Source organism: Acanthaster planci, linkage group LG17 (genome assembly GCF_054643075.1).
Source record: "Acanthaster planci isolate LZ-2023a linkage group LG17, COTS_SCS, whole genome shotgun sequence".
NCBI lineage: Eukaryota > Metazoa > Echinodermata > Asteroidea > Valvatida > Acanthasteridae > Acanthaster > Acanthaster planci.
Window position 1 is genome coordinate 2,983,757 of NC_141793.1, and position 23,421 is coordinate 3,007,177.

Consider the following 23,421-nt stretch of genomic DNA (forward strand, 5'->3'; position numbering starts at 1 on the left):
GCGCACGCGCACAAAGCGATAACATCCTCGAAATGACATGGCAAGGACGTAGGCACGCCCCGGCACGCGCACCCCTATTAACTATGCATTGAGCTTGTTTACGTTTGTGGATGGCTGGCAGTCTGTGTCGCATCTCGTGTTATTCACGAAGGCACTGCTGGAAGTAACTTGCTAGCTGTACACTGTATGTTCAGACAGGGAACAGGACGAGACCGGGCCACCTGGAAGTGCAAGCAAGTAAGTTCAATTAGCCTACCTGTGACCTAGTAGTATTAATATAGTAATAGGTAGTATATAAGCCTAGTATGATCGTTGAGTGGTTAATATAATAAATGGCTATAATACAAGACTAATAGTAATACCAGTAGGCGTAAAGTAGGGCACGTTAAACCCTCGTTCAATGTCTCATAAGTAAAATGCAAGCCGCAGGATAGTTTGTGTGCATTATGGCAGCAGAGAATTTTTCCACTCAACGCCGACAGCAGTCGTTTGAGTATGGAGGGCCTCCTCCATGGTTCGAGCCACGGATTTGGCAACCCGGAAGTCTTAACCTCATACTCGAATGAATGGCGCCCCCACGCGTTGTATGTATACTAGTGCACGCATTTTCCCCACGCCGTCGCGTGTTTGGCTAGGCATGGGGAGGGCATATCCCTAACCGAATCTTTGGAATTTCTTCATGTGGCCCTTGTGGTCTCTTTCTGAGGGGCTGTAAGTCTTGAAATTTCGGGGAATGCATAAGCTCCCTAAATCGCCTTTCCCTGGTTATATTTCCAAAAATTTAGGGTTCCAGTAGTGCTTAAAAGGTAAACAAAATCACTAATTTAACAGCGAATTATTAAAACAAGATAATGTCCCAGCGATATTTCAACAGAGCTACCTCGCGAACAACTACGCGCGCACGCGATAAGTCTGTCCTGTCCATAGATATCGAAAGAATAAAAAACGTCTCATATGATTTGGTCCAATCAGCGTAGGCATACGCTAATTAGCGCGCGTGCTTTGTTCCCGAAAGACCTCGACTTTTTGAAATGCTGAACTGGCTCATTGTTCCTAGAAAAATGTGTCCCAGTTAGAAAAATGTGTGTCCAAATTAGAAATATGTGTCCGAATTAGAAGTATGTGTCCGAGTTAGAAATATGTGTCCCAGTTAGAAATATGTGTCCGAGTTAGAAATACATGAATGTGTCCGAGTTGGAAATATGTGTCCCAGTTAGAAATATGTGTCCGAGTTAGAAATACATGAATGTGTCCGAGTTGGAAATATGTGTCCCAGTTAGAAATATGTGTCCCAGTTAGAAATATGTGTCCCAGTTAGAAATACATGTATGTGTCCGAGCTGGAAATATGTGTCCGAGTTAGCAATGTGTCCGCCGTCTGGGAATTATGTCGTAATTTCACCTTTTATTTGATGTTTCCCTTTTGTTACATGTCAACAGCTTCAGGTTGACATTTTTGTGACACGATAAGCATTTGTCAAAATGTCTGGCGATAACGGAGCAACCTCCCTGGTGATAGACAACGGCTCTGGTACCATCAAGGCCGGTTTGGCTGGAGATGAAGAGCCGAAGGTTGTGTTCCGCACCGTCGTCGGGAAACCTCGCGATTCTACGCTGCAGTATGCACAGGTAGATTTTAAAAACCTCACTGATCTCCCCAAGAACCTCAAAGAAAGTGCAGAATACAAGCGAGGGTACATCCAATCCGATCTAATCCAATCCAATTCAATCCAATCTAATCCAAACCGATTCGATCCATTCCAATCCAATTCAATCCTATCTAATCCAAACCGATTTGATCCAATCCAAACCAATCCATTCCAATCCAAACCAATCAAATCCAATACAGTCAGGTCCAGTCCAATGCAATTCAGTCCAGTACAATTCAGTCCAATACAATTCAGTCCAATCCAATTCAACCAACCAATCAATCAATCAGTCGGTTTGGAATCGATCGATCAGCCAGGTATTAAAACTGTCAGTGTAGGCAGAAAAAGATATACACAGTTGATTTAATACTTACACAGCCGTTTGTTTGCCTGTGCTGGCTCACGTGCAGTCATTCACACATTCGGTCAGCATTTCTCGTGCGACCTCAGCTGTAGTGTATTGGATAGTCAGCCTTCTAGAATCAGTCAGTCGCTGGGTTGGTCAGCCAGTGGGCTGGTCAACTTAGTTCATCACTGATTCTTACAGGCAGTTGCTTCAACATCTTATTCAATCGCTCCAGCCACTCGATCATTCGAGCTCAATCACTCACTCTCACCCATTCCCTCCTTTGTTCATCTAGTCGTTTAACCATGCAGACAAGGTGCTTCGATCCATATGCAAATCCCCAGTGGAAAAGTTGTTCATTATGTATTTGTAAGTTTTCCCACTGTGGTGGCCAAAGGGTGTCTTTTACTGATCCGACAAAGTATCACTCCTGAATTCTTATAGGGTGTTGAGAATGTCTTTGAGAGGTCTCCATTTTTTTTGTAATAGACACATGTACTTGACCTAAAGGACACGTACTTCGGCGCTGAAGCTTTGCTGAAGAGAGGTATCCTGACCCTTAAGCACCCCATTGAGCACGGTATCGTCACCAACTGGGACGATATGGAGAAGACCTGGCATCACACCTTCTACAACGAGTTGCGTGTGGCACCAGAAGAGCACCCTGTGCTGCTGACTGAAGCTCCCCTGAACCCCAAGGCCAACAGGGAAAAGATGGCGCAGGTGAAAAAAATGTTACGTCACTTTGCTCAACAAAGTTGTTAGTGCCACTGAAGATGCCTGGGATTTTCCTCGTTTTGCAGCACACTAAATGTATTCCTCTGAGGGTTCTACTTTAGAATAGTGTTTTCTTTTCAGGCTTACTTTGTATCGTTTATGGAATCCAGTTATATGTATAAAGTTTTAATTCACTGTTTTTACCCCAACTATTTGAAGTTAACATGTTTTATCAGGACTTTTTTTAAATAACAGCAGTTTGGAGATTAGAACATATTTACTGTCAACAGAGATTGATATTTACACGGTTTAAAGCAAAAATGTACCTTTTGAACTCACAGAAGTTGATCTGTAATGTACTCATAGATCATGTTTGAGACCTTCAAAGCGCCTGCCATCTACGTGGCCATGCAGCCTGTGTTGTCCCTCTACGCCTCCGGTCGAACCACCGGACTCGTGTGCGAGTCGGGCTACCGCGCTTCGCACGCCGTGCCCGTCCGCGACGGCTACGCGGTGACCGACGCCATTCTCAGTGTCGACTACGGCGGTTTCAATCTGACGTCGTGCCTACTGAAGATCCTTACGGAGAGTGGTTTTAACTTGAATACATGGTGTAAGTCTTTTACACCACCTTCTCAGGTTGACACACAGCCACTGGAATCCGACCCCAAATTATCTTGTGTCCATAAGCCCAGGATTTACAGTTGAGACATTATGTAATCATTTATACAAGGAAACAGTAAAACGTTACAGCACAGTACAACTTCCAATTTCGCAGAGCTTTAGAGCACGAACGTATGTTCCCACCTGATTCTTGCTAGGTGCATCAATTTGCTAAGCGAATATATCTGGTTGCCGTTGTTATGTAATTAATTTTTGCTTGATGGACTTATCCGAATTACTTGGCTGTGGCTACAAATTACCCATGCACGAGTCCGTGGTAGTCGTCGCAGCCGTTCTCAGCTGTAATTTCCAACCGAAGTGATTTGGACGCGGCCAAGTCTCCTTGTTAACTTGGCTTCTCGTTCAAGGCTGTTATGGTAATGTGTCTGTTTTAACTTTTTTACTTTACCTGTGGAAATTCCCCCATAAAGTATGGCGATCGATGTTTCTTTTGAAGTCCAGACAACTTAATGTTCTACGTACTTTCAAAGATAATTTGCTCTCAGTAGGGCTCTTAGAATTAATTCCTTTGGCTTCTTCATTGCAGTGGATTTAGACGTCATCAGCGGCTACATCGAGAGGTCGTGCTACGTGGCGCTTGACTTCGACCAGGAGATGCAGAAAGAAATGCCCGACGTGTCCCCGGAGCACAGCTACGAGCTCATTAACGGAGAGGTCATCACCCTGCGCAATGAGCGGTTCCGTTGCCCGGAGGCTCTCTTCCAGCCGGCGTTCCTGCCCTACGGGGATTCCCAGCCCGGACTCCACCAGCTCGCGCACGACAGCATTGAGAAGTGCGGGGCGGAGCACGCCAAGGACCTGTACGCTGCCGTGGTTCTTGCTGGCGGCTCCACCCTGTTCACCGGCTTCGCCGAAAGGCTGGAAAAGGAGTTGACCGCCCGGGCCCCGCCGTCGACGAAGGTCAAAGTCTACGCTCCCCAGGAGAGGAAGTTCTCTGCGTGGATAGGTGGCTCTATCCTTGCCAAACAGCTCACCCTACATAAGATGTGGATCAGCAAGCAAGAATACGAAGAGTCTGGCCCAAGTATCGTGCACCGCTGCGGTGCGAAGGAGGCGAAATAGGCCAAAACTTCGATGTCTTGTGTCAAAAGAAGGACTTACAAATTGAGGATGCAAAGTTATATACTAGATGCAATATTGTAATTGGAATGAATTTTTAAATGGGGTCATACCTTTTTACAGTAACTGTTGCGGGTTGCCTAACATCGCGAGAGGGCGTTTGACAGCAGAGCCTCCGATTGGACACTGGATGTCAGTAAAACATTTCGAACAGCATGCACCAAGTGCTCTACTCTCTTTCTAGCTGTAAATGACAGTACTTTACTCACGCAGTTGTAGTTCACCCGCCATTTTTTTAACCTTCTGCTGTGTCTCTTTAGATTGAACCACTGAAACAGCAGGTTCAAGTTAATTTAAGTTCTCTAGATTTAAAGTTAACCTGAGAAGGATTTTTGACAGCCTTAGCTGTATAATTATTCGAAAAGCACCTTCTGTCAGAAATACTCTGAGCAAGCACAGTTTTATGGGAAGCTTTTCAATGATTAAAAAGTAGGGTTTTACAAAAGGTCTATATATGTTTAAATTGTGTAATTACGCCAACGGTGACCCAGGCCCAGTGTGCCTCAAGGTTTTTATATACTTCAAGGATAGATCGAGCCGACTATAGAAAATGTACCAAGTTCGCACCTACTCTTAGCTTCGTGCTAACTGTACAGGAAAGCCACAGCAGACATCTTGCACAGAACCCAGCACAATGCATCGCCGACAACTAGAGTGGGCTTTAAATGAGATTTATAGGGCCCCTGCAATGGAGTTTTCTCAGAATCATTTTTGTGTGTGTATGTATGTACTCTTTGTCAATGCATGAAGACTGTTGGACAACTCTTTTGGAGTTAAACAAACTGAAACTATACGTTTTGAACGCAAGTGAGGGCGCTTCCGCCTTGATGTAAATCCAGGAAGACCCTGTACAATTTGCATATTTTCATGTTCAGGTCGTGAACTCCAAATTTGCTATGTAAAAGCATTTCTGAGAAAATGTTGTTCACTCTATTATTGCAGTTTACTAACGGCAATTAATTACCAAAGGGGAAATGAAATCTACAATGGCAGTATTTAAAAAAATCTATAATTTTTGGTGCACAAATAGTGCAGCGTTGAAATTCAGTGTCTTGGATGGCATCATGGTTTACTCATGAATACACAAATGTGCGTTAGCGCTAAGACAAAAAGCTACTAGATGTGTGAGTGGGTTAGAATATCAAAACAAAATTTAAAGTAAGGTTAATTGAAACAAAAGTGTAGTTTCAAGGCTTTTAGTGAAATTTAGTAGAATGTTTCTATTGTATGGTCCCATTGATCAATCCCCTGCCAAACACTGAATCAACTTGAAGGTTTACTCTAGCTCCGTATTCCGTTTTCTTTAATATAAAGGGCGTTTGTTTGAAAATCGTGTGGGTTTGCTTCGGTTTTGGCAAACTGAGCGTCTCAACTATAAAAACGTCCGAAGGAAGTGGAGTCAGGTTTTATGCTTTGTTTTGTTTACATATCAATAATATTTTTTTGTTTTTTGTTTGTTTTGGTTGTTGGTGTGTTTGCTTCTTGTTGTGTTTGTTCGTTGGGGTGTTTTGTTGGTTGTTTATTAGATTTTGTTTTTTCTCTCTTTCTTTGATGGGTATTCCTTGGGTTTTTTTTCTTCTTTTTCATTTGGTTAATTTTTTTTCCTTTTACATCAGTTTGGTTTATCTAAGGCCCAGCAGCATTATACAGCAGGCAAATCGAACGCTCCGCGTCGCGATCGTTACTATTAACTTACAAGCACAGTACCGTATATATACGTGTACTGTGCATGTACGTGCACTGTAATCTTGCATTTTGAGGCTCATGAAACGCAAGCAGAGCACGTACTGATCATATACATGCATTTTAGCAATTAATGTTCCTTCAGAACTTACAGAAGTTGATTTGTAATATATCCATAGATCATGTTTGAGACCTTCAAAGCGCCTGCCATCTACGTGGCCATGCAGCCTGTGTTGTCACTCTACGCCTCAGGTCGAACTACGGGACTCGTGTGCGAGTCGGGTCACGGCGCTTCGCACGCGGTGCCCGTCTGCGACGGCTACGCGGTGACCGACGCCATTCTCAGTGTGGACTACAGCGGCTATGATCTGACGTGGTACCTAACGAAGATCCTTACGGAAAGCGGATACAATTTCAACACGCGGTGTAAGTTTTTACACCACCTTCTCAGGCAAAATCTCAGCTGACTCCACCCCGAAGCATTTTGCTGCTCAGTAATATGACATGCATGAAAGCCATGCGTTGTTTAAGAACGAACGAATGGGAAAGCAAACCCGTTTTCTTCTTCGTATCACGTCCATCAAAATAAATGTGATTGGTCAATTTAGGATGAGTGAGCTTCAAATCCGATTGGCAAATACTAGATTATTCATGTTCACGGTCATGGTTTCAGACAGAAAGTGGTGGTCAGGGAAGGGATTCTCCTTACTCTCTGTTTCGATTTTTGTGAAGAACTTTACCCTAAATGTACAATGCATCACCATTATGTGAAAAGAACATGGCGTGGTTCTGAGCTGAGCATGTGATCAATGGGAATCTTTGAGACGTTTGGTGGCGGCAAACATACCAGTCCATTGTTCATGTTGAAGTTCTGTGCATGCGCGCGTTCTGAGCATGCGCGCATAGTTATGAGGACGCGTAAAACTGTGAAAAACACAGACATATAAACGCATAGGCCACCAGATCCTATTCAAAACTACAGGGGGTTTTCGTGATCTGCGCGGCACCCGACTGAAATCAAAATTATGGGCAAATTCACCCCTCGGTTTAGGGAGTTTACTCACAGTTGAAGAATCCCAGCCATAAAATTCTATGAAGCCATTTTTCGATTGTAAAAAAATCCACTGTTTACTTAATCTAACCCCAAGGGATTCAAAATAATGCGGTTGCAACGTTTGAAAAGGAGATAGCAGAACAGAGGAGCAAATAAAGCTGAACGTATTTTGGGAGCACATGTTAACAAAATTTGAGGCAATGTAAAGTGCGTTGCGTGTAATGCGCACTGAACGCGCTGCCATCCATCGCTTCGCCTATTGTTTGCCCACACTTTTCAAAATCACGGTCATACGCCTAAGACTGGCGGTCTGTGCATAATGTCTGTGGTGAAAAGTCCGGTATGTTTGCTGCCACCAGCGTCTCAAAGTCTCCCATTGGAGACAGACTAATGTTTAGCAGGTACACTTCCTCAGAAGGGTTGTGCATAAAATTCCTTGATTGTTTGTCAACCTATCCCAAGGTGCATTGCGAACGTCGCCGAATATTCTTTTATCGTAGCCGATGAAACAGTCTTCCTTTTTCATTGACTACGAAGCAGGAGCTAGAACTTCATAGAGCTGCCAAGCAGGCAAATTTGTAAGCGCGAATAAGGTTTGCTCTATATCAAAAGCTGATTTCCAGCCAAGATATGACACACCTGCATATTTCCAGTAGCTGGTTCCCGCTTGGTTTTTGCCTAGCACATCAATTTGATCTGTCAAATCTGCCCACCATCTTTGGCATGAATATTAAACTCTCGCTGATCTCCATAATTTGTTGACGCTGGACTGTACCTTTTTGTCAGTGCTTTTGGAAAAGGAATCAAACTCATTTTCAAAGATAATTTGCAGCCAGTAGGACTCTTGGGACTAAGTCATTGGTTTCATGTCGATCCGAAATCACCTTTGTTTTTATTGCAGTGGATTTAGACGCCATCAGAGGCTACAAGGAGAGGTCGTGCTACATAGCGCTTGACTTCGACCTGGAGATGCAGAAGGAAATGCCCGACGTGTCCCCGGAGCACAGCTACGAGCTCAGCGACGGAGAGGTCATCACCCTGCGCAATGAGCGGTTCCGTTGCCCGGAGGCTCTCTTCCAGCCGGCGGTCCTGGCCGACGAGGAGTCCCAGCCCGGACTCCACCAGCTCGCGCACGACAGCATCGCGAAATGCGGGGCGGAGCTCGCCAAGGACCTGTACGCTACCGTGGTTCTTGCTGGCGGCTCCACCCTGTTCACCGGCTTCGCCGAAAGGATGGAAAAGGAGTTGACCGCCCTGGCTCCGCCGTCGACGAAGGTCAAAGTCTACGCTCCTCAGGAAAGGAAGCTCTCTGCGTGGATAGGTGGCTCTATCCTTGCCAAACAGCTCACCCTACATCAGATGTGGATCAGCAAGCAAGAATACGAAGAGTCTGGCCCAAGTATCGTGCACCGCTGCGGTGCGAAGGAGGCTAAATAGGCCAAAACGTCGATGTCTTGTGTCAAAAGAAGGACTTACAAATTGAGGATGCAAAGTTATATACTAGATGCAATATTGTAATTGGATTGAATTTTTAAATGGGGTCATACCTTTTTACAGTAACTATTGTGGGTTGCCTGACATCGCGAGAGGGCGTTTGACAGCAGAACCTCCAATTGGACACTGGATGTCAGTAACACATTTCGAACAGCATGCACCAAGTGCTCTACCCTCTTTCTAGCTGTAAATGACAGTACTTTACTTACGCAGTTGTAGTTCACCCGCCATTTTTTAACCTTCTGCTGTGTCTCTTTAGATTGAACCACTGAAACAGCAGGTTCAAGTTAATTTAAGTTCTCTAGATTTAAAGTTAACCTAAGAAGGATTTTTGACAGTTAAGACCTGTATAATTATTCGAAAAGCACCTTCTGTCAGAAATACTCTGAGCAAGCACAGTTTTATGTAAAGCTTTTCAATGATTAAAAAGTAGGGTTTTACAAAAGGCCTATATATATATATATGTTTAAATTGTGAAATTACGCCAACAGTGACTGTTACATGTACATTACTGTACATGTAAGTCGGCAAGTGAACTACGTGTACGTGACCTTCCCACAATCAAGAACATTAGCATAAATTATTATGAATGTCCCTTCCTCCAGTTGTGATATTGAATCTACCATCCGGAGACGGGTCGCATTGCATTACTGCCGCATTAAAAAAAAAACAATCTGACCAGAGTTTTGGCACGTTAACAGGCCTAGTAGTACGGTGGACTGTACTGTGGCTGAAGTAGGAAAGATCGTCGACTAGTTGGTCTTGCATGTATCAAAGTTCACGTTATTATGGCGTCATGCACGTTGGCCACCGCGTATGATAATGACCGTAGCTTTTAAACACCGACAGCTAGTCTGATCGACCCATTCAGTACAGTAACACGATTGCTGCTACTTAATACTAGTGAGCATTTTTGCAGCCTAGTATACTGAATTTTCCACAAGTGACAGCAATCGTGCGACTACGTTTTTGCAACCCGGAAGTCTCTGCCCAAACTGCCTGTGATTTCCGTTCTGCGGCCAACTAGACTCAGTGCCTGCGTACTTCAGACTTTCTTCCGACGTCGAGTGACGAGGGATAGGGACTCGAAAAAAGCAGGTAATTAATTCTGGATTTATGTTAATGAGGACAGAACTAGATGCTCACAGTGTAATTATGTGAAGAGTAGGGAGCTTTTCCTCTCTTTTTGTTTGGCGACATGAGTGTAGTATGTAATGCTTGTTCATGTGATAATTCAGTAGGATGATCGGTGGTAGGGGTTAATAATATTCCCAAATGATATGGTCAGAGAATTTAGCAGGAAAATCAGTAATTGCGCCGTGATAAATACATCTATTTGTAGGAGCCAACCATGATTGGGAATGTCGAGTGTCGATGTGTGCCAAGGCTGACTTGAAGAAGATATACATGTATGCAGTAGTTCAAGTTCAAACCAGTTCATCGATAGTATTCAAAGCCCTAAAGAATAGACCTGATTTACGAGGAAACCATTTTTTTCTCTTGTTTCCTGAGTATGCGATTCCATGTCAAATTGGCCGAGTATAAATAAATGCCCGGTAATTATCACTTGTTGATTATTGGGATTGGAACAGTCAGGTACTGCTGCATTCTCTAAAGAACTGCGGCCTACGTGGTGCGACGGTATGCAGATTTCCCCATGCCATGTTTGGCTATTGAGACCACTTTTTGTTCACTTTGTCCCCTGACAAGGGCTGAACCAAAGCCAAAATTTCGTATGGGGGGCAACACTTGCCCACGCAGACAGTAAAAAGTTGGATATTTCTTTATGTGACCGACTATGGCCTTCCTAAGGGTAATAGTTAAGGCTAAACTGAGGATTTTTACGTGCTTTGGGAAGAAATGTACTAGTTTCCAAATCGCTTTTCATTTTATGTAGCCTTAGGAAGTTAGGGGCGTGACCCCTGGTGCCTCGGAAAATTATGGTTCACCTGTGCGAAAGTATATGTCGATTGTACTGTATTGAACTAAATCAAACGGTTCATCAGAATAATAATATGTAGTTGAATGTAGATCATCGTTGCAATCTATTGTCTTTAGACAGTTGAACTATATTCCTCTTCTTTATTGTTGCAATACAGATGTTTATAAAGATATCCTTCATTTCACAGATTAAATTTGGCGTAAAGCGATTATGTGACTATGGTAACCCTGTCTCATACGACGTGGATTTCCTGGTCGAATTCCTGAAATAAATTTTCATCACCACATTTGGCGACAGTTGATCTATAATTTTTACAATGGTTTTCCGCTTTTATGGCCTGTCAACGACTTTAGGTTTTACAGTTTTGTGAAACGCAAAATACACCTTTGTTAGAAATGTCTGGCGGTAACAAAGCAACCTCCCTGGTGATTGACAACGGTTCCGATAGTATCAAGGCCGGTGTGACTGGAGAGGACGAGCCGAAGGCCGTGTTCCCCAACGTCGTCGGAATACCGCGCCATGTAAGTCTAATAGATTGTACGTTCAGAACCCCTCCAATATCCCTACTACTAATTCGAGGAAAGAGCAAAGTTGTAAGGAGCGACACATAAAATTGATGAAACTGAATCAATCACTCGATCATCTTGCAAGCACAATTGACCCAATTTTAATTTTTCCGTTTATTAAACAAGTGGTTACTCGGGCAGCCGCGTATTGCCTGTGTTCATTCGCTTGGCCGTGTAGCCATTCAATCATAGTTTAGTCGTCCAACCAGCGTTTTTGGTGAGCAGTCACTCCGCTCCCCCCCCCCCCCGAAAAAAAACATCATTTAATCGGTCGATCAGTCGTCGACCTGTCAATTTGACAGTCATAGTCAATCTTGCAGAGAGCCATCTTTACGGTCATTCCCCCATCACTGTGGAGCTACCCAGTCATTCAAGCTTAATCGGTTATTCGTAAGCATTTGAGCGGTTGTTCATTAAGCCGTTGAGCCGGACAATGCGACGACCTACATGCCAACCCACATGGGGAGATGCTGATATATGAAACCATTATAACACACGTTTCTTGTGTTTGCACGCTTCAAGTTCCGACAAGGCATCACTCCTGATTTTTTAAGGACGTTGATAACTTCTTGAAGACCTCCCAAGACCTACAGTCACCTGTAGGCTGCTATAAATACAAGATGGCGTCCAATGACACGGAAGAGTATTGTCTCCTTAAAGAGGTTTAGTTGAATATGACAGAAAAGTCAAACATTGGCCTAAAGCTCTTTGAATTGTGGGAATTTTAAATCTGGGTGCTTTTTCTTCATTCACCAGGCTGGCGTGGCTGGCCCAGGACAAAAGGACACCTACATCGGAGGTGAAGCCCGGCGCCTGAAAGGTGTTCTCAGCATAAGGTACCCCATTGAGCACGGTGTCGTCACAAAGTGGGACGATATGGAGAAGATCTGGCATCACACCTTCCACAACGAGCTGCACGTGGCACCGGAGGAGCACTCTGTGCTACTGACTGAAGCTCCCCTTAACCCCAAGGCCAACAGGGAAAAGATGGCACAGGTGAAAAAAGTTATTGTTACATGCAACATCACTTTGTTCTTCAAAGTCGCAAAGTGCGCCTCATTTTTGCAGCCCCGTGATATTTATTCAACCCCTGTGAGGGTTCTACCTGAGAAAAAAGCTTTAATTTCTAGTTTATTTTGTATAATTTATTAAATCCTTTTATAATGATTAATTACTTTTTCACACCAACCCACCATTGTATGTGTAAAAAAGTTAATGTTAAATTCGATGGATCGAAGGCTGCTTACGGTTAACGCTTTGTGTCTGTGAAAAAGCAGTATAGTTTGGGGCTTAGTTTCCTGCGAACAACGATTGATTTGTTAAATTGCTAAGACCAATTAATGTTCCTTCAGAACTTACAGAAGTTGATTTGTAATCTATCCATAGATCATGTTTGAGACCTTCAAAGCGCCTGCCATCTACGTGGCCATGCAGCCTGTGTTGTCACTCTACGCCTCAGGTCGAACTACGGGACTCGTGTGCGAGTTGGGTCACGGCGCTTCGCACGCGGTGCCCGTCTGCGACGGCTACGCGGTGACCGACGCCATTCTCAGTGTGGACTACAGCGGCTATGATCTGACGTGGTACCTAACGAAGATCCTTACGGAAAGCGGATACAATTTCAAAACGCGGTGTAAGTTTTTACACCACCTTCTCAGGCTAGATTTCAGCTGACTCCATCCCTAAGCATTTTCCTGCTCAGAAACATGACTTGAAAGGTGCATTGCGCAAACGTCGCAGAATATTCTTTTATCGTAGCCGATGAAGCAGTCTTCCTTTTTCATTGACTACGACGCAGGAGCTAGAACTTCATAGAGCTGCCAAGCAGGCAAATTTGTAAGAATAAGATTTGCTCTATATCAAAAGCTGATTTCCAGCCAAGATATGACACACCTGCATATTTCCAGTAGCTGGTTCCCGCTTTGTCAAATCTGCCCACCATCTTCGGCATGAATCCTAAACTTTCGCTGATCTCCATAATTTGTTGACGCTGGACTGTACCTTTTTGTCAGTGCTTTTGGAAAAGGAATCAAACTCATTTTCAAAGATAATTCGCAGCCAATAGGACTCTTGGGACTAAGTCATTGGTTTCATGTCGATCCGAAATCACCTTTGTTTTTATTGCAGTGGATTTAGACGCCATCAGAGGCTACAAGGAGAGGTCGTGCTACATAGCGCTTGACTTCGACCAGGAGATGCAGAAGGAAATGCCCGACGTGTCCCCGGAGCACAGCTACGAGCTCAGCGACGGAGAGGTCATCACCCTGCGCAATGAGCGGTTCCGTTGCCCAGAGGCTCTCTTCCAGCCGGCGGTCCTGGCCGACGAGGAGTCCCAGCCCGGACTCCACCAGCTCGCGCACGACAGTATTGAGAAGTGCGGGGCGGAGCACACCAAGGACCTGTACGCTACCGTGGTTCTTGCTGGCGGCTCCACACTGTTCCCCGGCTTCGCCGATAGAATGCAGAAGGAGTTGACCGCCCTGGCCCCGCCATCGACGAAGGTCAAAGTCTACGCTCCTCAGGAAAGGAAGTTCTCTGCGTGGATAGGTGGCTCTATCCTTGCCAAACAGCTCACCCTACATCAGATGTGGATCAGCAAGCAAGAATACGAAGAGTCTGGCCCAAGTATCGTGCACCGCTGTGGCGCAAAGGAAGCGAAATAGGCCAAGACGTCGATGTTTTGTGTCAAAAGAAGGACTTACAGTTTGGGGATGCTAAATTATATACTGGATGGATGCAATATTGTAATTGGATTGAATGTTTAAATCCCGATACGTTATGGGGTCACATAATTTTACAGTTGTCGTTTGGCTGACATCGCGAGAGGGCGCTTGGCAGCAGAATTGCCAACTTGCTACTGGATTGCGATGGAAGCAAAAATAAGAAACACCACTGAATTTCCTGCTTTCTCCAACCTTAAATGACAGGAACCGTACTTTCCCTACGCAGTTGTTCTTGATCACCTAACCCATCAGTTTTTCAGCTTCTGGTTTACCTTTGGTGTCATAATTTTAATTTTATTCACCGACAGTGCAGACCCAAATTTGACTTAATTAAGTCCTTCAAACTTTGATTCAAGTCAACCTGAGTGGTTTTGTTTGGCAGCTATGCGCTGAATAGATTATCATAGAGATACACTATTTAGAAGTACCTTTCATAAATAATTCAGCCGAGAGCTGTGTAGATTTCATAGATGGATAACCTCTGAAGTATCTTTTGCCTCCTTTTAATTGTGATGTTGCAGGTTTACATTAAGGTTTATGCCATTTCATCAATGTAATCTGACGATACAATTCCGGGGTAATTCTTTTCCTCTGTCGCTCACTCATTGTTTACTAATGTTTTGGCATACTAACAGTACATCAAAGCAATATGCGTTCGGTGCCTTTTCATCGGCAACCCACATTGTTTTTTTTATTCCATGAAGGGCGAAATCCATTCAGTTCGTTTTCTGCAGTGCTTGAATTTCATGCCTTTTAGAGGCAATGTGTGAAGTAATGAAAAAAGGATCGCATTCAGACGTAGAGGATCGCCTCTCAGTCTTCCAACTGCAGTTTCGTCAAAGCAGCTAAGATGGTATGTCTATAGCATCGGCTACCGTACTAGTTCCTAGCGTTGCTTCCGAGTCCATCACACTCCCTTGACAAGTGCAGCCACAACTCCCTTCACAAGGTCAGTCCTCAGTATCTGGATGAACAATGACAAAAGAATGCTTTTGTCACAGCTCATTTGAATAGTTTGCGAATTGGCTTGGGACTGAATGACCTGTGGTGGATTTGTGATGGCTTACTCGAATACTGCGATTTCGCTGTGTCCTTCGTATCATCAAGTCCTTATTCAATTTTATCTCTGAAAGTTAATTCTTCACTATACCGTAAGTGATTTCAATAGATTGTAGCAATCGGGGACGCTATTTTAATCATAAGTTAGTATTGATGTACACATGTCCTTGCATATTTGTAGGCCCGTGATAAAAAGAATAAAATGGTGGTGAGGCAGTCAAGCATTGGGTTTGATTTGGTTCGATTTATTGCTATTCACATACAGCATGACAGAAAATGTACCAGCCAGCATAAAAATCTGTTACCACGTGGATACAAACAACACGATGACAATATTTAAAACAGTGCTTACCAGTTAACTTGCCGCCAAATACTGGTTTCTGTGTCAGAAGTCTGCCACTGAGCTATAATTAGATCCAAATGAACACTGCAAAGTAGAGCATCATCTGAACTTTGGCCAAAGTAAAGATAACACACTGCGACAGCATCGACAGGAGTGCAAATCACAGTGCACACGAGTGTGTCGGGTTTCCCCACTTCCTCGGATAATGTGATGCTCAATGACATTGCAGATCGTTGCAGCCCGAAATAGGTATCACATGGTGTATTCGGCTGAAACATATTGTGCTTTCACTTACTGGATCCTGGTCCGCCCTGCCACACACGTCGGCTTGTTCATGTTGTCAATAGGCCTCTTCATTTCCTGTGTTCATACTTTAAACTTATTGCCGCTCTCATTTGACTTGCAAGCAATTTCAAACTGAGGACGTTCTCAAACGGAACACGTCCTCGGATGTCGAAAACAACTCCTCAGATGTCCTCAGTCTGTAAGCGAGTCTTAAGCTGTTAACTGTAAGTCTGACAAAGAAAGTAATGGTTCATCTGTTGTTACTGATACTCACATCTGCCAACCCCGCGGGGATAAAAGTCTCCACATATCACCAAATAATTATGGTCATAACTTTTTGCCAATGGGCCAATGGTTAAACATTTCATATAATCTTCACCCCTGGCATACACCACAAGCCTGTAGACTCCCATTGGCCAGACCTCAACCACTGCAGAGTAAGAATGTTTTAAAGATCAGTGTCCCAAAGATGCCCATATGATCGGGAAATGACCTTGTAGTATAAAACATCCACCTCGCAGCTCGGAGTTATTTTGGGGGCGTGGCTACAAATGTACTTCCAAAGCAGCATAATGGAATGTAGTTAGGGAGGGGACCTGAGGGATGTATTGGCTACCATAAAACAGTCGTCCAGGCCTAGCTCAGGCATGACCGAGGGCTCGGGAACTGCTGTGGGGATGATTTTCTCCGCGTGGAGAAAAGGTCCCCTTTTTGGCTTTGCGGCTCCGAGGGCTTTAGATTAAATTAGCGACTCATGATCACTACTTCTGACTTTCCCGATTAGCATGCTATACAGTTTTCCTCGTATAGATTTGATGTCCTCAGATTTACAACTCATGAGCACTCTCAGATGGGAATTGTAAAGCCCAAGTCAACTTTTTGTAGTTCTTTGAGACCAAAACAACCATCTGCAAAGCTCTTAAAGTAAATATGAAGTCCCGTATCTCTATCTCCCACATCGGTCTACCGGACAGTGCGTTTGGACGGGAAGGATGTCGCACAGCGTTGAACCTTGACCGCGTTGGCTGTGCAAACTTAGAACTCCACTCTATATTAATTAAACCTAACAGTCCTGAATCCTCCAATTTTAACATGATTTTACACACACCCTAGTTAGTTAGGGTTAACGAAAACTCCAATCAAAGTTCCATAAAACGATCCTTCGATCCTTGAACGCGTGCACACCGAAGGACTACATTACACGGACAATCAAACTCTCAAACGAAGTGAAACTCGAAACGTAATGGAGTTTATATTGACCGTTAAATTGAACTATTTTACAGCACGAACAATGTGGTACGTGATCAAAATTTAATCAGGCCCACCAATCAGTACGATGGGATTCGTTCAGACGACGTTCAAAAATGATCCACTGTCATTCTTATATCCAGCAAGAAATGAGACCAGGGGTACCCCCCCCAACATGTCCTATCGCTTTACACACACTTGACCATTGTTACAACCCCCCCCCATGTCTGAAAAGAATTCCTCAGATTCTAGTGACACTGTGACCAACACAAAGCAGGGGGGAGTTCTCTCCGTCTCGTATATTGCTTCATATGGTCATTCTTGCAGCCCCGTCTTCCCCGTCAAGATCAATCCCGTCAGCTGTGTCATTCTCACTGATCATGCCAGTGATCGCTTAATTACCATCACTGAGACCATGACTCCTTCGGCAGAGAGAATAGAGATCTCTATCTCTTTCTACACACCCAGTCACAGTTTTGTTGGCCTACCACGATGGCTACTAAACCATGGCTGGCCGTCAAAGTGTCCAGAAATCTCAAGCAGCTGTTAAAATATCGATTAAAACAAATGCGAACAGTTTGTGGGGCAAATGTACAACTTGAGGCAAAAAATCTACCTCCAACCAGCTCAAAGGATGAGTCCTGCAAACTTTGGCCGCCTGTGGGGTTACATTTTGCTGGCAATAATATCGTGATTGAGGGTAGGCCTGAGTATGGCCCACAGATGACCGCGGACATACCACAGAGCTATAAATTGAAAATAGTCCATGGAATTTACACAGCTCTCTACAGCACGGGGAACCAAGCGGAAATGTGAAGGCGACCCATTTTGTTTTAGATCCGTGTTTGTCTGCCGCCTCACATGTAATTCAGGTCAACTTTCTGCTCCCCGGACTATTCCATTCCGCCATTGTTGTGTTAGCGTTGCAAACCGGAAGAGCTCTGAATGAACTGACTTTGCCCAATTGGGATACTTAACAAGCACAGAGACGCACGCAGTTGACTTGGCCAGGAGGTCGGCGAGTAGATTCCATGTGAGTATCTTGGTCATTTTCTCGTGAATACTGGTTCAATAAGGCACATACCGTAATGGCACCTATTCCACTGCTTGTTTGTTTTCGGCAGTATACGGAACTGCCACGAGGCAAAATCCCACTTGCAAAACTTCCTCTGAAAACGAAGTTCGTGGGCATGTTTTCAAAGAATCTCTTCATGTTAAGCAGCATGCTCAAGTTCGACAAACCGGACGATCTGTTGGCACAATAAACATTGACCAAGGAACCCTTTTTTTCCGAGAAAGGGATATCAAAGACTGACGCAAGTTTTGTTCACGTGAAAAAATCGCATGACCTCTCGACTGCAACGATATTCTAGTTTTAAATTCAAATGCTGATATCGGTCGAACTCACCTAATAGTTCTTGTACAGAATTACTCATTTGGAATGCAAACCTGTATGTTGATGTACAAATCACTGGTATCACGCCATGTTTGTTTCTTTGGTTTTTTAACGATTATGTTGATTGTTGAGTGGGTTCCAGCTTACGAGGTTAGGAATCCGTAGGACACTCGAAATGCATCTAATTTCCCACCCCCCCGTGGGAAGCGAAGGTGAAATAAGTGTAGCGCGTATTTCAATGTACGTTCAAGTGGAGTTAGCTTTTGTATAAAAATCAACTATTGTAGCTGGACAAACAATTGTCCAAGGTCGTGTCTTGGTTATTTGGCTACGGATGGAAAGAAACATGTGCTTATGGGAGATGCAGGAAGCCGCTCGCTGGCGGTTTCCTGACAGGTGCGCGTGTTAGAGCCAGTCGCAGCCGAGTAACCCGGACACAGCCTGTGATTTCTGAGTTGTTCGCAGTTGTCGAGCGTATCCTGTACAAGGCGGAGAATGAGCTCGGTGCGTACCATCGTGATTGACTGCGGGGCCTACCAGACCCGTGTGGGGATCTCCGGCCGTGACGTGCCGGAGGAGTCCTTTCGCACCCTGGTTGGGCGTAAGAAAGAGGTAAGTATCTTCTGTGAACTATGCAGATAAACTTGTCATAACAGCAACCGTGTATTATCAGATTGGGTCCTAAAATTTCCTTCTCAGTAGCAGTGTTGTTTTAACGTTGTTCTTATTAATGGAAATTCTACTGTAGGCCTACATGATATTTAGGTGTTTTGTGTCTCATCTTCCCTACTTGTACAGGGTTTCTCTTAAAAGTACTTGCTACAATTTAGAGGAAACTGTTGTAATACTTTTGCATGTGTTCGTTGACTTTGTTTTTCTTCAGTTAAGCGAGTTGTATTGGTTCCATTAATAATTTTCTCCACTTCTCTTTACACCATTGTCGTTGTCAATTAAGTTTAAAGAGGAACTGAGAACATTCACGTTTTTATCAAGCCTTCTAGGTTGATAAAAAATGCATTCTAAAAACCCAGAGTGTTAGAAATAAGGTTGTGTGCATAACTAAACGAATCTACCATGGCGCAGCCATGCTCCGTGTAATCAATCTCGGGAACTATTTAACCACTTCTGCCCCGTACCCTCTTCTCAACTGTCTTGCCGTGGGGTGGGGGTTGGGAGAGTATGCCTTGGAGGACTCTCCAGAATATCTCAGGCAACCTTCCTGGTTGAAAAATCCTGCACCTTGATTAAAACAAGTACAAGATGGTGCTCCTCACAGGGATCAATCTCGACCAGCGAGGCGTCGGACGTCTTGATCGGGGAAGATGCTTACGAGATCCGAGACACGCTAAATCTCAGCTACCCAGTGGACAAGTACCGCTTCGCGTTCGACAACACGGAGGACCTGTGCAACATCTGGAAGTTCTCTTACCTGGACGTGCTGGGCTGCGACTCGCTGGAAGAGTGTCCCGTCCTGCTGACCGATGGCCCCCTGGAGGCGAAAGAGAAGGCTAAGTCCAGGGCCAAACTCGCCGAGGTACCAACAACGAAATAACAACAAAACGACAAAACAATAGTACCAGCGGCAAACACAAAATAACAAAACAACACCAGCGGCAAAACAAATTCAACAAAAACAATACCAGCGCCAAAAACAATTCGACAAAAACAACAACATTGGCAAAAATAATATTCAACGAAAACAATACCAGAAGCAAAACAATTCAACAAAAACAATACCATTGCCACAAACAGTTCAACAAAACAACACCATTGGCAAAAACAATTCACCAAAAACAATACCAGCGGCGAAAACAATTCAACAAAAACAACACCAGAGGCAAAACACAACAAACAATAGTAGCAACAACAAACAACAACAATGAAGACAACTGCGTCAAACACAATTACAACCCCGACAACAAAGTCATTCCTCTGTAAGAGAAATTAATTCATTAAACCAACAACTTCGGCTCATCTTAAATAATCTGGCATTCCCAAGATAGCCAAACTAAAATGGCAACAAACACTCGTTTCTGCTACCAGTGTTCTCACATCTGTTGTGAAGACATTTACGTCCATGTATTTTACATGCCTTCCTTTTATACGTTCGCACCATTTTATTTTGGTCTGTTTGCAGATCATGTTCGAGAAGTACAAAGTGCCCTCGTTCTACATGGCCCTGCAGCAATTCCTGGCCCTCATCAGCCTAGACCGAACCACGGGCCTGGTGGTGGACGTGGGAGACAGCATGGCCAGTACCGTCCCCGTCGTAGACGGCGCCGTCGTTCATGAAGCGATCGTGACCTCCGACGTGGTGGCCGGCCGACAGATGACAGATCTCTTGATGAAGTTTCTGAACGAGCGAGAGGACATCTCGATAGGTGAGTCTGAAAGATATTTTGTATTAAGGCTCAGTTCTTCCTTCTTTGTTTTTAATCACCCTTAATTTTTCACCTTTTTTAACCTATCGCAAAACAGATTGAACCATCGATTATCAAATGGGAAACAGCTTACAATGGCATTGTATTGATTGTGACTAGTAATCGGCGACGTATTGGCTCGGGGGGTAATCTGCAGTTGTCTGCTTTACTGTTTACGACCCTTCGCCGACTGAAGTGAAAAAGTTGTCACAAAGCATGGACCAAGCGCGAGTTGGTACTTGATCAATATTGTCTTGCACTTCAGCCACGCCACTGTGACGAACCTATAATGTCTTAAGAGCGAGGGTGGAGAAAAGTAACACAAACATATCACAAAATCTCGCTCAATCTCGCCCAATCCAGCTGATCGCGAGATTGCCATGGCCATCAAGGAGAAACTGAGCTACGTGGCCTGCGACTATGAGGGAGAGTTCAAGTTTGCAGGGTCGGCGACCAAAGATTACACCTTGCCAGACGGGCAGGTAAGGTGTCAGTTCAAGTCTCATTATTTTCCCCCCCTTCGTTCGCAAGTGACTTTGTCATACATGCGCGTCGCTGACTTCACCACCATCGCCACGGACTTCATATAAAGAATCTGGACCAGTATACTGCCTTTTATCAGCACACGGATTTCATATGAAGCCACCGGCAGCCATCTTACCGTGCAGAATGCAAAGCTAACACCAAAGCTTGCTGACCATTATTAACCAAATTCGTTCGTGGCATCAGTAGTTAAAATGGCAAGCGAGCCAACCATCACCTTTGTATTTGGCACGGTAAAATGGCCATCAGCACGTGGCTTCAGTCGGTTCGAAGGCATTGTGGGTGCAGATTTCCTTAGATGGGGTCCGTGCTGATATGAGAACTCACGTCACAGGATTGGTTGATGTGTTTGGATACTTTTATTACCAGCGTGTATCAGTCTGAATTCGATCCAGACAATGGCCCATCGTTGCAAGGGGGAGACACGCCCCTCATCTAGTGTTTCTCACCCAATCATCTACATTACACAGTTTTACATCTCTTGTTTAGGTTATCTCCGTCGGAACGGAGCGTTTCCGATGTACGGAGCCCCTGTTCCAACCCTCCCTCCTGGGCGCGGTGGATTCCCCAGGCCTCCACGAGATGGCCCACCGGAGCCTAGAGCTCTGCGCCGAGTCGGCCCGAGTGCCGCTCCGCGGGGCCATTGTCACCGCCGGCGGCTCCACCCTGACAACCAACCTGTCTGACCGCCTGAAGCTGGAGGCGAAGGCACTGCTAGCGGGGCACGGGGCAGAGGTACGGGTGCTGACCCCGCCCATGAGGGCGTGGTCGGCGTGGCTGGGCGGCGCCCTGTTGGCAGAGTGGGAGGGCTACCCAGAGTTGCCCGTCAGCAGGCAGGAGTACCAGGAACACGGCGCGGAGTTTGTGATAAAGAAATTCAAGAACTAATCGGGCACCAACCGCGACCTCAACTGCCTTTCCCAAACAAAGGCTTCGTTTGAGATTATGCATTCCATCTCGAGCACCACAAGCAATTTCAAACAAACATCTTAAAACTACTAGCTTTGATAAAGTCGTACATCCTAGTCTCCTTGTGGCGAAACCGGGGGTGGGGTGGGAGTGGAGCTCGGGGTGGGGCTTGAGCATAACGAGCTATTTTGGGTGTAATTTCAGGTTCGAGCCCCTCCCCCCGACGAGTCCTGAGTGCGCCACTGTCTCATATCACACGAGAGGAGGTTTTAACCGAGGAAAGTGGAGCTGCATTGAGCTTTAAAGATCTCAACCACGAGACTGAACTCATTAAAGTAAAAGACGCTAAAAATGAGAAAGAAGAGGAGATTCTGGAAAAGTCACCCAGCTTCCGAAGTTGGAGTCTTTTGTACAATTTCTTACGCACACTTCTGATGTACATTTAAGAGACTATGTATTAAAGGAAAGGGTATAAAATGTCTGTGGATGCCAAATGAAAATCTCTTGTAAAAGTTAACACTGAGAAATCCGATATCCTATCAGCAAAGTATATTACGGAATGAAAGACTGTTTATATATCGTCCAGATAGTACCTACGGTTCAGTTGTATAGAAATATTATTTGACACGTTACAATAATAATAATTGTACATGTGTACGTTTTCCTACTGCATCTTATAATAAATGATGGAGTATTTTGCAGTAAATATCTCCAAAGGTTCGGTAGATCATTGGATGTTCTCTTTGTCAATGAAATCCAATTCTGTGCATTTGTTAACTGTTTGGACATTTTGAGATTTTTGTCTGTCTCTAAAAAACAGCGCCTTTTGGATTGGTTGTATTTTTTGTGAATTTACTCATGCATCCTTCTCCGTTTGTTTCATGCTTAAGAATGGTAAATTCATTTTAACCAACACTTTGTGCGTTATAGGTCGCGGCAAAGTTACACAGCAGTTGGCTGGATGATGGAACGATACTCGTCTCTTCATCCCAGGATGTGATCGGTGGCAAGCTCTTGTGTGTCGTCAAAACTATAACTTCCCATTTTTTTTTATCTCAGAGAGATAATCGCAGATTTTCATCCGTCGTTTTCAGTTTGAAATTTTCTGTGGTTTAGCCTAAATGTTAAATGGAAACACAATTTGTGGATGCCTCGTTTTCTCCGGTTCCTCCACGTTTAAAGGGGGAATAATGCTTCCTTTATCATGTTGGTTGTACCGTTTAAGGCCATTCTGATGTTCGT

General features: G+C 44.4%; 3 protein-coding genes across 6 annotated transcripts; all 3 read left to right on the top strand.

Annotated features, from left to right (window-relative positions):
* The first annotated feature begins 3 nt into the window (after positions 1-3).
* Positions 4-9,202, top strand: LOC110982555 (actin, cytoskeletal 1A-like). Of its 2 annotated transcripts, none has more exons than XM_087147774.1 (5): positions 4-237; positions 1,440-1,628; positions 2,484-2,717; positions 6,377-6,623; positions 8,153-9,202. In XM_087147774.1, exons 2-5 carry the CDS (start codon positions 1,482-1,484, stop codon positions 8,686-8,688), a joined length of 1,164 nt encoding a protein of 387 aa, XP_087003900.1. In that variant the 5' UTR covers positions 4-237; positions 1,440-1,481; the 3' UTR covers positions 8,689-9,202. The 2 variants fall into 2 exon arrangements, with proteins under 2 accessions (XP_087003900.1, XP_022096737.2); XM_022241045.2 differs by lacking the exons at positions 6,377-6,623; positions 8,153-9,202 and adding exons at positions 3,078-3,324; positions 3,922-5,979 and having other exon boundaries at positions 6-237.
* Positions 9,203-9,338: 136 nt separating this feature from the next.
* On the top strand, positions 9,339-15,256 carry LOC110982545 (actin, cytoskeletal 1A-like). The gene is made up of 5 exons (XM_022241026.2): positions 9,339-9,843; positions 11,041-11,208; positions 12,010-12,249; positions 12,640-12,886; positions 13,381-15,256. Exons 2-5 carry the CDS (start codon positions 11,083-11,085, stop codon positions 13,914-13,916), a joined length of 1,149 nt encoding a protein of 382 aa, XP_022096718.2. The 5' UTR covers positions 9,339-9,843; positions 11,041-11,082; the 3' UTR covers positions 13,917-15,256.
* A 2,493-nt stretch (positions 15,257-17,749) lies between these two features.
* LOC110982570 (uncharacterized) lies at positions 17,750-22,904 on the top strand. 3 transcript variants are annotated; one of them, XM_022241069.2, is made up of 6 exons: positions 17,750-17,944; positions 18,748-18,919; positions 19,584-19,841; positions 20,445-20,688; positions 21,091-21,209; positions 21,760-22,904. In XM_022241069.2, the coding sequence occupies exons 2-6, from the start codon at positions 18,803-18,805 to the stop codon at positions 22,156-22,158; spliced, it is 1,137 nt and encodes a 378-aa protein (XP_022096761.2). In that variant the 5' UTR covers positions 17,750-17,944; positions 18,748-18,802; the 3' UTR covers positions 22,159-22,904. The 3 variants fall into 3 exon arrangements, with proteins under 3 accessions (XP_022096761.2, XP_022096763.2, XP_022096764.2); XM_022241071.2 differs by having other exon boundaries at positions 18,763-18,919; XM_022241072.2 differs by having other exon boundaries at positions 18,773-18,919.
* The last annotated feature ends 517 nt before the right edge of the window (positions 22,905-23,421 follow it).